This window comes from Lytechinus pictus, chromosome 13 (genome assembly GCF_037042905.1).
Source record: "Lytechinus pictus isolate F3 Inbred chromosome 13, Lp3.0, whole genome shotgun sequence".
NCBI lineage: Eukaryota > Metazoa > Echinodermata > Echinoidea > Temnopleuroida > Toxopneustidae > Lytechinus > Lytechinus pictus.
The window spans coordinates 4,012,537-4,028,773 of record NC_087257.1 but is presented as its reverse complement, the minus strand read 5'-3'; the positions used below and the strand labels follow the sequence as shown (position 1 = coordinate 4,028,773).

The window sequence follows — 16,237 nt, the reverse complement described above, 5'->3', positions numbered from 1 at the left end:
GCCGTTTATATATATTTTTTTTTAGTTTTGGTCACTAGCTGTACACATGATCGACCCCGACGATCCTTTTGAAATTAATGTAACTCTTCAGGAACACCCACATGTCGGCATACCCACCTCAACACACACACCCTCACAAGAATGATTCACAAAACATCCTCTTCCTCTAAACCTATTTTTTAATCCAAAGGCCAAAGTCCGCTTCAGCCACAAGTTTATTTGAATAAAAAGCGAAAAACCAACGAACAGACGCAGAATTTCTATCACGTCATCATCTTCATCATTATCATCATGGTCATTATCGTCATCATCATCATCATCGTCATCATATCGCCATCATCATTATCGTCATCAGCAACAGCAGCACCATCGATCAGCATCACAATCATCGTCGTCTTTGTATCACCATCATCATCGTCATCATCATCATCGTCACCATCATTCATGGTTTGTTCCATATACCGCTTTTCAATGACGTAAGACGTATCATTCAAGACATATAGTAAACACATATATTTAAAAAAAGAAAACACTCACTCATTGACAATAATTATATCTATCTTACATTTCAGTACATTGGTGTGTATAAAACAGGAAGTCATAGCACATACTGCTAGCAAATCACTTCTAACATAAAAGCTTATTACTGAAAGCAATTTTTTTGGCTGCATTGCCCGATTGCACAAATTTGTATACAAGTATGTAAACGAGAATATTAAAGGTAGAAATATACAAATTCGATAGCAGTCATATTTTCCAGCTAATACAGGAGGGGTCGCGGAACCGGGAGGACCCCCCCCCCCCACCCAGTTTTATCAATGAACGTACACAAAAACAAAAATGTAAAAAAAATAACCATCTGATTGTGATTTTCTTTATGGTCAGCCCCCCCCCCCTCTCAAAACATATATCCGCAGCCCCTGTATAGAAGCAATGAAGTTATATAATTATATAGAAAAAAATAATTATGAGACGGTCATTGGTGACTCATTCTATTCTCATTTGATAATGACCACTATTTAGCATGTTTAGCAAATATATATTATGATGAGACGTGTCAGTTGCACCAAAATGACCAGTCTTCTATAGTCGCTATTTTTTCTTTATAGTGAGTGACCAAGCATTTCAAGCTGAAAATTATTATTTGTATTTGTAAATGTAACAATAATAGTATTGATAATAATAATAATATAATAATGATAATAATAATAATGATAATACTACTACTAATAATAATAAAAACAACAACAACAACAATAATGATAATAATAATGATAATAATAATAATAATAGCAATGGCCACATAATACACAGGCCCACCTTTCGGCGCTCATAGCGCTTCAAGTAAATGAATTGTACACATGAATAATAATTGAAATAGAAAACGGATAGAAAATAAACTAGTAACATAAACAAAACAAAATTAGACATAAATCTAATCTAACATAAGTATGTTGATTTGAAGTGTATTCAGAAGTCATGGCTAGTTTGATACGTATACTAAAGCTTTGAGAGTAATGAATTACAAAGTGGGGTTTGCAAAATTTGTAGGCATTGTATTTTTGACAAACTCTTTAGGCATATTCCTTTTCTCCAACAAACACAGCAAAATCAAACTTGTATAATAATCTTACGTATACTGCTTTTTTTTTGGGGGGGGGGTGTGAAATTTTAAATATTTTGACTCGTATGTTGTATCATGCTGCAGTTTTGAAAGTTGAGAATTCCAAAAATCGCCGGAGTGTATATTTTAACCTTTTTTTCCAATTTGTTAAAAATTTACTCGCACGTCCCCGACGATATTATACTAAAGTGTTTATTTAATATACCAACATATTTAAGTTTAAAAAAGGTGTCACTCCAAATTCGATTTACATTTGAAAATAAATAAGGAAACCTTTTCCATGTTTAAGTGTGGCTATAAGAATATATCAATCCACTTATTTATCTGTCTATCTATCAACCTACCTGCTTATCTATCCACCTATCTATCTATCCAAGCTATATTTATATCGTTTGATCAACAGGTTCACCCCCTCCTCCTCGCTCCATTCCCCCACCCCACCCCAAATCTCTACCTCTCTCTCTCTCTCTCTCAATCCATATTATTTTTTCCGTTGGCTTTTTGTAATTTATTATTACAATCCTCAAATAATTTTTTTTAACAGAACTTTCTATGCCACGGTCGTTATTAAACTTCGTAATCGATCTGTCGATGAACAATAAATTCCTCGATATGCACAACCTATTTTGTGAAAAGAAAAAGAAAGGGAAAGCAAAAGTATGTCATAAGAATTAATTCCTGTCAGGTTTCCATATTCACCTCACATGTGTTCATTAAATTATAAAAATCTTTTGGATAATTTGCGTTTCAACACTTTTTTCGTGCATGCCCATTTTCCATCATTTTGGTTTATTTCAACTCTGTTGTCATAACTTTACCTCAATAATTATTCTTGTTTACCTCCTTTTTTATTTCTGATATTCTATCGACAATGTTGCTTTTTAAAATGTTTTTTTTTTATATAAAAAGAACAAGGAGAATACACTTATATAAATATATATATAAATATATAGATATATATATATATACATGTATATATATTTTGAAAGAAATGGATGAAGAAAATGGTAGGCGTAGCTTAAATCAAGGTTTCCCAGAGCTATCTGCCCTTTGGAAAAATTGGTAATGCCGAAAAAATGTATCTGCCGGGAATCAAATCCGGGCCCCCAGCTTTGAACGCCGGTGCCTTAACCACTAGACCACAGAGACGGGTTAGTGGCTAGGGCGACCCAGATCCGATTGACTGTCAGATAGACAGATTTTCGACACTATACCAATTATAATTTTCTTTGTCGGGTGTAGGTGGGTCTTGAACAATGACAAGCCGCCATGCCTATTTATATATTTATATAAAGTCAAATGTCATTTTGTCATGTTGTGCGCTTTGCTAACTGCTCTTCTCCTTGTTCTTTTTTATAATGTGGGAGTAGAAAAACAAATAAATGAATAAATATATAAATAAATTTTTAATCCCTATCATCATCATCTTTTTTATCATCATCATCGTTATCCTTCTCCATCGTCATCGTCAATATTACTATTATTATTCTCATTATTGTTGATGTTGTTATATCATCACTACTTCTATCATTACTTAAATCACAATTTTCACATTATTTTCATTAAAAAATAGTAGTTTGTTATTTTTTTTATCTTACCAGAGCCAAGCCTTGTGTAAGGTCTACTATTATTTTCTACATATCAGAATATCCTCCTCGTCTACACGGAGATATCATGAAGAGAAACCCATCCTGTAGAAAACAAACGAAAAAAGATGTATTAATAATATTGAGAAATAAATCAAGTTCAATGAATTCTAGCCAGGGCGTGTTTACCCTCAGCAAGGAATTTACCAACATGGCGCTGCATTCGACCCATGTGGGCTAAACGGGTACCCGGCATGAATACTAGGTCCTTGAATGCCCTTAGCGCTGGAAGGCAGATCGAGCCAAAGCATGTGTAAAAGAAATAATAGTGCTATTCGGAAGATATTATACATCTCGATAGATGGCGCTAAAATAATGCCTATTCCAGAGTCATTAATACATGTAGTTCTTGCTTATTAGTACTATCGTTATGATAATAATGATAATGAATTATTATGATATTAAAGGACAAGTCCATCCCAACAGAAAGTTGGCTTGAATACAAAGAGAAAAATCTAATAAGCATAACACTGAAAATGTCATCAAATCGGATGTAAAATATGAAAATTATGACATTTTAAAGATTTGCTTAATTTCCCAAAACAGTTATAATATGCACATCCTGATTAGTATGTAAATGAGGGGACCGATGACGTCACCCACTCACTATTTCTTTTGTATGTCATTATATGAAATATGAAATACTTCAATTTCTTCATCATTGTCATGTGAAAAAAAAAATTATTCCTCCCTGAACATGTGGATTACCATTATCTTAACATTATGTGGTTCAGTCAAGTTGGTCATTATTGCCAAATCTGTAAAAAAAAATGAAATATTGTTTTATTCAAACAATACAAAAACAAATGAAATAGTGAGTGGGGGACATCGTCGACTCTCTCGTTTGCATATCACTGAATAGTGCTTATAACTGTTTCCTGAAAAATAAGCTAAGCTTTAAAACGTCAAAACGTATCCGATTTTGATGAAATTTTCAGTGTTGTGTTTGTTTTTTCTCTATTTTATTCAAATAAACATTTTTCTGGGGTGGACTTGACCTTGACTTGAACTATTACGGCAAGGTACCGTGGCCGATTGGTCTAAATCGCCCGATTACACCATGGAGGTCCGATTCCCGGCACAACCCTTGAGCAAGGCATTTTATCTTCATGGTTCTTTTCATCATCTTACATCAAATCAAGATCAAATGAATGAATACATGACCTATACAATATTGATACCAGAGTGTGCACGTGTTAAAAAAATATCATTAAACGGAGTAATCGCATAATATTATGTCACATTTAGGTAAACTACACATTGTAGTAATTGACCCAAATGTACTGCCCCTCCCCCTTTATTTACCTAAAAACTGAGTAATCATCGGAAGTAGAATAACATTCATTTGAAAAAAAAAAATTCTCCAAAAAATGTTCGTACCTTAACAAGGCCAGGAAAGTCCGACCAAAAATTGACGTTAGGGATAATCTCTTTCCCCGATGCTCCCTTTGCGAACACCTGGAATAGGATTCCACCAGCGATATACACCACTACAAGAACTGTAAATCTGTGGAAACAAAAGCAAAAAAAAAATCTTAAGGCAGGGGTGGCTCTACGGGGGCAGGAAGGGCGACCACCTCTAATATTATACAAAAAGTGAAGAAAAAAAAGAAGGAAAGGGTGAAAGAAGAAGGAAAATGGATTATGAAGAGAGAGAAAACAAGAGAATAGGACCTGGGGTCGTTTCATAAAGTTGTTCGTAATTAAAGAGCGACTTTAAGAACGACTGGTGAACCTTTCTTACGCGCTTAACCATCGCCAATGAATATACCATTTACCACAAGAAAGGATCACCAGTCGTTCTTAAAGTCGCTCTTAACTTATGAACAGCTTTATGAACACCCACCAGGTCTGAGTTTTAGGCATGGAGTGGTGTGTACGATCATCAACATCGTTATGGAAATCACTTACATCATCATAATCACCACCACCACCACCACCATTTTCTATGGAGTGATCATCATCATCATCGTCGTCAATCGTCATCGTTACGTATTTATTTACAAGCATAGATGATTACCACCACCTTAACAACCATCACCACCATCATTATGCACCGCGACCTTCACAACTCCACTATCAAAATCATCATAAACACCATAACCAATGTATCCATCATCATCATGGAGATCAATGATGTAACCAGCGTCATCACTGTCTTCATCATCATCATCATCATCATCACCGCCACCACTACCACCACCACCACCACCACCACCACCACCATAATCATCATTGGCGCCAAAGCCACTACCATCATCATAATCGTCGTATTCGTCATTATCACCATCATCATCACTACCACCATCCTTATCATCATCATCATCGCCAACATCTTCATCATCACTATCCTAATCACCTTCATCATTCTCATCATCATCATCCTAATCCTCGTCGTCATCATCATATCGTCATTATTACCATCATCACCACCACCACCACCATCATTATTATCATCATCCTTCTCCTTTCATCATCTTTATCATCTCAAATCGAACATCCGGTTTCTTCTACTTACATGATACAAACAATCCCTCCTCCTGTTAGCCCACTTGATGGCGCGGATGGAACTTCTGTAGGGCATCCTTGAACGGCAGGGCTGCAGGCAGCGCATGTTCTTACCTCCATATTCTGCGGAGAATTTAGATATGCATAACTGACGGGGGTTTTCACCTTATTTCCCTATCTTTTTTTGTGGGGGGGGGGGTAATTTATGCTTTATCGATCCTGTCTAATTCAAAGTATATTACAAAACAATTCACAATAAGTAATCTATAAATAAGAACATTCAAAATAATGACGTCCATTGTAAAAATCCTGTCTAATATACAAAGGTGGAGGCTTCACTTAGCGGCGACGCGGAATGAATCCTGAAACGCAGCAAATGCATAGAAAATGCAAGTATAATCACAATGACGTCTTTGTGGATCGGAAAAGCAGTTTCTTGCAACGTTTCAGATGTGACGAAAAATCGCAAACATGTCGTTTGTACAGAGTCAAGAACGAAATAATTGTTTCGATTTACCGACCCTCGAAAAAGACTGCTTTGTCATGAAGGGCATTTGACAATAGATTCTCTATGTTCCAGAAAGCGTCTGTAAAGCTGTTGCGAAAACTCCCTACTGAAAATTAACCAGGACCGGTGAACATTTACAGTACTGTCGGTGCCTCGCGTGGAACATACCTTGTCCACATGACACAACGAATACAGAAAACATTTCATTAAAAAAATTATGCAGAGTTACATTAAAATTTATCCCACTAATTTTATTTGCATTGTTCCGGAACTTGTTTTTCACACAAAATCAATATTGAATACCGGTACATACATCTAAGGGGAGCCTAGCCTTACAAGCCCTGCTTGTTCAGGGGTTCTCCTTGTCCTTTTTTTTAAATACTTCCATAATTTTCTGTGTTTATTTCATTTATCTTTTACTGTTATGATGCTTTATGATTATACTGTAGATTTCATACCTGAATGTAAGAAAAAAAACACCTTTGTAACAAACATGTATGTACAGAAAGAAATACGAATAAATACATTATCCTGGGAAAAAACTCGGGCAAGATCTCGTTTATCGACGAAATGAATATTATTAATTAGAAATATTATTAATTAGAATATTATTAATTAGAAAAGTAATACACTGTTCGATAATGCAAAGAATGCAAAGAATAATGCAAAGAACTTCTTATGCAGAATTTTCTTTTTTCATGCTAATGTATCAAATTAATTCCTCCTATTGTCTTACTTTTGGGAGACTCTTACACAAATGGTATAAATGAACATTTTTTACATATTGGACTTATTGATACATATCCAACACAATACTGTATCAGATGTTTATCATTCTTTCGTTTTATTAATTTTGATTGCTGTCCCAATCTTTTTATATCGAAGTATCTTATCGTAATGTCTAGTATTAGTTCATTTGCTATGCTTTGCGATTTAAAGGGCTTGCATGTTCCTCCAATAACCTTTCAATTGTCTCATTATTGCTGGTGCTTGTTGGTTCTTCTTCTTCCACCTCATGGAAATGTATATACATGGAAAATATAGACACATTTTACGTCTTCCCTCGAAGGGTTAATGTCTGTAATATTGCCTAAAATACTTTGCTTATTTTGTTCCTGTTATATAGTCAGCTCTGAATATTCTCCCTCTTTTTATAATTTGAAGGTTCCTAGGATTTAAGTGCTACTGTATATTTGTTTTCTTTTTGTTTTTGTGTTTGTCGTTATTTGTCTGTATTCGTATCTGTCATTCTCGTAATATCATGTCTTGTGTTATTTCGTTTAGCTGATCTGCATATACTCCTCCCTATCTCTGGAGATCCCCTAGACATCCTTTGTGATGGCTGTAAACACAAATTTCCCATTTTCTGATATAGATAATGATGAATTACACGATACTTTCCAGGCTGCCTTTAATTCGAAGTTTGATGAACATGATGAATGTAAAAATTCTGTTTTTCATGACTCCGTAGCTCAAACTCTCAATGCACAAGCTAATCTTGATTCTCTTTCTGATCCTAATGATAATACGTATCAACATACCCCCTCGCTCTATTTTACTGATAAACAGATAGCGTCGAAACAACTTGACAACAGTAACTTTCTAATGCTACATTGCAACATTCGCAGTGCCAACAAAAATTTTGAATCACTTCGTTCCCTTTTATTGAATTCTAAGCTCTTTTGTTCTGTGATAGGTTTGTCAGAAACGTGGTTTTCCCACTCTACTCAACTATCCTTTTATACGCTGCCAGGTTATAATTTGGTCACAAATAATAGAATAGGGAAATCAGGTGGAGGCGTTGCTCTTTTTGTATCCCAACAATTCGATTACAGGTTAAGGCCTGATCTTACTTTAATGAATGATGCTATTGAAACACTTTTTGTTGAAATTCTTATGCCCAACGACAAAAATATTCTGGTTGGAACGATTTACAGGCCGCCTAACTCCTCCCACGATGACTTTTTAAATACATTCCATGGGTTATTGGCACTCCATGAGATGGTCAATAAAACGTGTTTTTTACTCGGCGATTTCAATATTGACTTACTAAAATACGATACTGATACTTTTGTTCAAACTTTTTCGGATGTAATAATGACAGCAGGTTTCCTTCCTTTGATAACCAAGCCAACTCGAATCACAGGTACATCGGCTACTCTCATCGACAATATATTTACAAATACCAGAAGTACTCTCTCTACGGGAATAATTCTTTCTGATTTGTCGGACCATTTTCCCATATTTTCGCATTTTAAACTAGATACCAACGCCACTGAACACAAAGTTGATCATAATACTCGACGTGATTTTTCTGAAAATAATATGAATCTGTTCAATGAAGAGTTAGGAAATGTTGACTGGTCAGGAATTTACAGTATTCAAAATGCCGAGGATGCATTTGACGCTTTTATGAATAAATTGAATCCATTAATGAATAGCTCTTTTCCCGTAGTGCGATTCAAACGCTCTAATTACAAAAAGGTTCCAAGGTCCCCATGGATTACACCTAGCATTTTGCGCTCAATAAACAGAAAGAATAACCTTTACTTAAAAACTATTTCAAAGCCTTGCGACAGTAATAGAAAAAAGTACACTGACTACAAAAATATTCTGACAGGTATACTGAGAAAATGTAAAAAGAATTATTTTCATAATCAATTTGACCTCTATAGAAACGACGTTAAAAATACATGGAAAGTTATAAAAAACGTTATACAAGGTAACTTCAGAATGTCTACGCCCACGAAAATAAATGTTGATGGTGAATTGGTAGAGGATCCCCTTGCCTTGGCAAATGTTTTTAATGACTATTTTGCATCCGTAGGCCAAAATCTTGCCAGCACAATCCCTGCCTCTTCTAAACACTTCACATCTTATCTTAATGTCCCTAATCCAAATTCGATATATTTCACACCAACAGACGTAAAAGAACTAGCTGATATAATTTCTGGACTAAAGAATAAAATGAGTTCAGGATGTGACGATATAAGTAACATTCTCCTGAAAAGAAACCTGATACACATTATTAAACCTTTGACTTATATCTTTAATTTGTCTCTTTCTAAAGGAGTTGTACCTTCTTCATTAAAGCAAGCCCGAGTAATCCCTATTTTTAAAAAAGGCGACAACACCGTGTTGGGAAATTATCGCCCCATATCATTATTGACATGCCTTTCGAAGGTTTTGGAAAAAGTAATTTTTGTACGCACGACAAAGTTTCTTAATATACATAAATTGTTTTATCCCCTGCAGTTTGGTTTTCGCGAAAAACATAGTACTACTCATGCCCTGTTGTCAACGATTAATAAGATTGCCAATGGAATTGACAAGTATGAGCATACTGTTGGGGTGTTCCTGGACTTCTCCAAGGCTTTCGACACAATCAACCATGATATCCTTTTATACAAGCTTAATTATTATGGAATCAGAGGGATAGCCTTGGAGTGGTTCAGGAACTACCTCAGCAGTAGGCAGCAATATGTTTCCATAGCAAATGTAGATTCCCCTCCCAAATCTATCTCATGTGGAGTCCCTCAAGGCTCAATCTTGGGTCCGCTTCTTTTTTTGGTCTACATTAATGATTTTTATAAATCATCAAGTACTTTATCATTCATTCTTTTTGCCGACGACTCAAATATATTTTTTTCTCATAAGGACCCCAAACATTTACTTGACACACTTAATAATGAATTAAAACTAGTCTCAGAGTGGATCAAAGCCAACAAATTATCGCTTAATCTCACTAAAACAAATTACATGCTCTTCAGCAATATCATTGATGAACTCCCAGGTAACATTATTTTTGATAATATTAATATTCAAAGAGTATTAAGTACGAAATTTCTAGGAGTAACTATCGACGACAGACTGTCATGGAAAGAACATATAGATAACACATGCAAAATAATTTCACGGAATATTGGAATTATAAATAAAGTTAAATTCTATTTTCCGACTCGTATATTATTAAACTTATACTCTACACTGATACTCCCGCATTTGAACTTTTGTATTATTGCATGGGGGAGTTGTGCTGATTTTCATTTGAATAGACTTTTACTACTTCAGAAAAAAGCTTTGCGCGTTATTTGCCATTCTCATTATCGGGCACATACGAATGTTCTTTTTAAAACTCATGGAATTCTTAAGATACATGATCTTTACCATTATAATCTTGGATCTTTTATGTTCAACCTTAGTAAAGATGAACTACCAGACGTATTTTATTCTATGTTCATACGAAATATCAATGTACATCACTACCCTACAAGATCTGCTGGACTTTTCCATTTACCTAGAACGAGGACATTATTAACAAACAAACTGTTTATATCTTCTGGTATCAAACTTTGGAATTCACTTCCGCAAACTTTACGAAATAAGCCAACTATTCATAGCTTCAATAGAGCACTTAAAAAAAATCTAACCAATAACTATAACACTCACATCATTCATCCTACTTAGGATATCTTGTGGATCTTCTGTTCTTCTGGATCCCCCCCTCCCCCACCCTGCCTTTATTTCGCTTCTTTTCCCGTCTCCTTTCTTTCGCTCTACCTGTTTTTTTTTGGGTTTTTTTTCTTTCCTTCTTCTTTCTTTCTTTTACTCGTTTTTGTCCTTTGTTTTGTTGTTGTCGTTGTCTTTTTTTTCAATTTGTCTGTTCTTGTAATACTTCGTCTGTCTTGTTTTGGTATAACTTTTTGTCATGTCTTGATCTTGTACCGTTCTGTCACGTCCTGTTTTCGTAACGTTTTGTCTTGTGTGTCCTTTTCACTTTTTCTTCATATCTTGTAAGATAATCCAGCCTTGTTTATTTTTTACTTGGGAGAATATGTAAAAAAAAAAATAAAATACATTTAACAAGGATTTACATATAATTTTTACATATAATTTTTACAAGAAAGATATGATGACTTGTTTATTGTATCTATTTTGAACTTCAACAAGAACGATATGATTAGTATATTATATATATATATTGTTTTTTGCATTAAGTCTTATTTATTAAAGGAAACCTTCAATAACAAGCTTTGCTTTCCAGAAGGTTCCTATTTCATTTCAAAATGTTATATTATATTTTGCTTTACTTTGTAACTTTGTTGAAATTTTGGAATGAATAAATTCGTTGTCAATCAATCAATCAATCAATAATGTGTGTTTCTGAAACAAAATTCTTGATTTTTTCTCGACTTTCATTCCAGTTCTTAACAAGCTCTATTTTCAAATATTGTCAATATAAAATCCAAATGAAACTTACGTAAGTCCTTGTTGGTGCTTCTGAAATTACTGCAAATGTAGGTTCATTGATAGCAGTTTGATCGCATACGTAACTAACCACACTTGTTCTAAAATGAGCGAAATGAATAGAAGATAGATTCTTTAATTCACTTTTAAAACTATTGCGTGTTCCCAGTGTGTTTACGTGTAGTCGCAATGAGGACTGCGGACATATCTAAGGTCCGAGTGTTCAAACCGAGGACTATGCGAATATGAGATTCCAACGTACCCTTGGTCTTAAAATGGTGTGTGATAGAGGAGAAAAAAAATCAGGAAAACCGAATGATGAAAGTTTTAATGAAATTGCACAAGGAATAAGAAATGTATGTTTGTTCTAAAAATGGGATCACTAATTAGGCAATGTAAAATCTGTGTTTAAAAGCTCCATGGTAAAATATCAAATTGGCAATTCATTAGCCGTTTTCCCTCCACTTTTATTGGTAGTAGATAATAACATAATAGAAGACCGCATCATGCAGGGTATTTGCACGCACGAGTTACATTCAGGACAGTTCTAAAACGCCTGAGGTGTAGCCGAGGGTATTTGCACTGTCTCAATGGTATCAAGTGCGTGTAATTTTGTAATGCTAAATAATGCCGAAAATGAATCCTTGGTTATAAACCATCCCTGCTGGAAAGAACAGTATGTCCAACAGTGTGGAACGCAATGTGAAATCCCCTTTACACTGTTAATTTGAGTATTTGGGAGTATTTCAAAAGTGTGAATCACATACATGATTGTTGTCGACCTTATGAACACGCTGCAATCACATTCCGCCCTTTCACACGGTAAAAAATCGTAATGTGAATGATTCCAGTGAAAAATAAGGCTAATGACGAATATTTAGCGCGTGTGAAACCAAACTAGAACATGAATAGAATCACGAACACTATCACAGTCAAGATTACAATAGCAATCATCATTACAATGATAATTCAAGATTCACGTGTGAAAAGGCCCATTGTGACACTGTGTACTTTCCAGCGTTTCAGAACAATGACCGGTTAACATGGTTAATAGAACTAGTCATTAGTACTGGCCAATATCAAATTTCCCTGTTGTTATTAAAGATATATGACTGATCATCACGTGATAGTTTTCAGCCAATCACTTGATTACCTTTCATCTTCTTCCTGGGTAGCAGTGTAGGTAACTCGAATAGTCCCTTGAGGAAGCGTTTCCCAGCTCACCGGGTCGGGGTTTCCGAGGTCCCAGTGTTTAGGTCCCTCCGCCTCATTTTGACACGACTATAATGAAAAATACGACATACTACATAAGTATTGTGATGGAATACTGGGCAGTGGGGGTCCAGTTATTCTAATAGGAGGGGCTCTAAAATGGGTCCACGTTGTCTTCAAAGATCCCCATTTTTTGCGCGGCAAGCCATCCCCCGCTAAGAATGTAAACGCTTTTATTTATCATTTCGTTTTTAAGACAGCCCATCCCACCCCAACATATCCTCAACTGACAGTGGCTATACATAAAAGGTTGCATTCTTAAAATCAAATAACTGGAATATTCATGTTTCGGTCGGTTGGTTTCGAGATGGCTTTTTGTGTGTGACTGCGATAAAACCTAAGAATTTTCAGTGCACACTACATATGTAAAATATTTGAATGACAAGATTTTTTTATTTTGCCAGTAGGGGGCGTACTTACGACGACATCTTTGCAAGTCCCCGCCGAGAAAGGATAACATGGGTTGAAAGCATAGTTGAACGCTCCTTTCTGTCCATAGGAGTCGAAGTCAAACCTATAAATCAGAGGTAAAATATAATAAATGCCCTTCATGTTCCTTTACTTATTTCAGTTTTGTTTAAACAGGGCAGGTATGCATGGTCGGAGACAGAGGCGTAATACTACATTATATTTTATTACATAAGAAATATTTTTTTCATAACTTTATGAAGCAGGTCCTTGCGCTCATCCACTTCTGGCTTCATTATTATTCCAAAAGTTTCAAAAACTTTGGGGGGGGGGGAGATCATTTGCTTTTGCATGCCCCACTTTGTGGAATAGCCTTCCTGAAGACATAAAAAAATGTACCTCTGTCGAAACTTTAAAAAAATCTTCTAAAAACTTTTTTATTTAACTCTTAGCTCTTTATGCGCCTTGAGCACTCTACAGAGTGGATTTGGCGCTGTATAAGTCACATTATCATTATTATTATGAAACATAATTTGCTTAAGGGCCTATATGTGTTCATCATTCCTGGTGCTCGCATTGTCTTTTTAATTCATTTTGTACTAAAACATCCCGTTTTCAAGTCAATGTACACCAAATAGGCCTATAGTTCCATTAATGTATAGTGGCATAATTTGCTTCTTTTTCATGATTACCTAAAGTGATTGCCCCCTTTTAAGGTCTGAATATCAAACATGTCAAATCTGTACATACGTTCGCGTAAGTGGATTGGTGAGATATGTATGCTCTTCATGATTTCTTTAAAAACCTTAAAATTTCCCTTTTTTCAAAGTTGATTTGAATAAAAAGAAAAAACTCCAACAAACATAACACTGAAAATTTCATCAAAATCGGATGTAAAATAAGAAAGTTATGACATTTTAAAGTTTCGCTTAATTTCATAAAACAGTTATATGCACATCCTGGTCAGTATGCAAATGAGGAGACTGATGACGTCATCCCCTCACTATTTCTTTTGTATATTATTAAATGAAATATGAAATATTCTAATTTTCTCCTCATTGTCAAGTGAAACGACGATTAATTCCTCCTGAACATGTGGAATTAGGATTGTTTAATACTGTTTGGTTCAGTCAAGTTGAACCTCATTGTCAAATCTGTAAAAAAAAAATTTTTTGTATAATTCAAACAATAAAAAACAAAATAAATAGTGAGTGAGTGACATCATCGACTCTCTCATTTGCATGTCACTGAGTTGTGCATATCACTGTTTTGTGAAAAAAATAAGCGAAACTTTAAAATGCCATGACTTTCTTATTTTACATCCGATTTTTATGTAATTTCCAGTGTTCTGCTAGATTGATTTTTCTCTATTTATTCAAATAAACATTTTTCTGGGGTGGACTTGACATTTAACAATAAAGAAATATCTTTTTCATGTCTCTTAATTCTTCGGTGTCACGGCATTTGCTCCGGTCTTAATATCTCGGAGTGGATAGGCTAGGGTTAGAGTTTGGATTGTAATAGAGTTTATGGTTCAGAGCACTAGCGTACCTACGAGGGGTAGACTGCCCCCCCCCCCCTGACGAGCCACAACCCATGCAAGGGACATATCCCTGCCCCCCCCCCCTTTTTTTTTTTGCTTGTCAAATTTTTTTTTCTGGTACGAGGTCCATTATTTGTGGTTGAAGACCTTTTTTTTTTTTTTGCTTGTCAAATTTTTTGGCGGACGAATTTGCCCCCCCCCCCCGTGGAAAATCCTAGGTACGCCACTGGTTCAGAGTAATGTTAAGATAAGTATTAGAGTTCAATATTTAGTTTTGGAGGTTAGATTATGTGTTTGGCTTAAGGTTTTCCATCGGAGCAATAATTGTCGCCGCCATGTAACCAATTCGTCTTTTTCCTAGTTATTACTCCATTTATTATTCTATCGCTTTTGAATTGTATTTGTTGTTGCGGCGTTTTGTTCTAAACCATTCAAATATGGCCATAAAATGGAGGTGGATCAAAAACTAACTTCTTTGCATGTCATAAAGTGGCAAGTGAGGGCAGATCCACAAAATTTTAAGTTTAATTTGTTTACAAAATAAAAGTAAATGGTCTACTCTCTTTACAAAGGCATATACACAGTAATTCTATATAGATTATTATACTTACTTTGGTTTTCCATTCCTTAATCCAATCACACCAAAATTAACTTTGGTTTTCTGTTGATCGTTAAATGTACATGTGCACCTTCCCGTCTGTGCGCATTGGATCTGTGATTTGCAGCCTTTAAGAAGAATACATACGAACAGTAGTATGATACTGGACGTCTGTATTATCGAGAGCGCCATTTTGATCGCCGAAACCATGTCTCAGACTTTGGAACTCTCGGTTAGTGCATAGAGCTATTAGCTCTATGGTTAGTGTCAACATGGACCTATATGTCCATAGTGTCAACCAGATCGAATTGCATGATTAGCTATATTTCTTATCTTGATTTATAGGTCTGCGATAGCGTAAAAGACTAACTCAGTTAAGGTCAAAGTAGAATCACGACCATACGTATAATTATGTAGCTACATTTCATTTTCATTTCATTTCATTTATTTCATTTTCAACAAAATATAAATCAAATAAATACAATCATAACAAGTCGACATCATAAAAAATATATCAAGGTCATAAAATCAACTTGAAAAAGACATGTTATAAGAAAGTTACATACAAAATAATATTATGTAAAGGATTTGTGATTTACAATTTGTGAAAATGGAGGATCCCACTAAAAAGCAAAGCTTGTATAAGGTGGGCTCCTCAAAATATGACAAGCGAGAAATAAATTTTATATGTACAATTAATCAAAATATAAACCAAAAAACTAAAAATAAAACTAAAACTAAAACTTAAAAAAAATTGTATTAATTCAATATGAATAAACTGACTGTCAACTCATGGGTTGTTTTGTCGGCATTTGGAGGTGAATTTCGACGGTTTTTTTATTTGAAAAATGACAATTGGCTTTTAATGCATGCCGTACGTGTG

At 34.9% G+C, this 16,237-nt stretch overlaps 1 protein-coding gene across 1 annotated transcript; it reads right to left on the bottom strand.

The window, feature by feature from the left end:
- Nucleotides 1-1,261: 1,261 nt before the first annotated feature.
- LOC129274397 (uncharacterized) lies at nucleotides 1,262-15,592 on the bottom strand. The gene is made up of 8 exons (XM_054911212.2): nucleotides 15,368-15,592; nucleotides 13,226-13,319; nucleotides 12,687-12,814; nucleotides 11,547-11,634; nucleotides 5,789-5,901; nucleotides 4,651-4,777; nucleotides 3,223-3,315; nucleotides 1,262-2,245 (listed from the first exon to the last, which is right to left on the bottom strand). The coding sequence occupies exons 1-7, from the start codon at nucleotides 15,562-15,564 to the stop codon at nucleotides 3,259-3,261; spliced, it is 804 nt and encodes a 267-aa protein (XP_054767187.2). The 5' UTR covers nucleotides 15,565-15,592; the 3' UTR covers nucleotides 1,262-2,245; nucleotides 3,223-3,258.
- Between the last annotated feature and the right edge of the window lie 645 nt (nucleotides 15,593-16,237).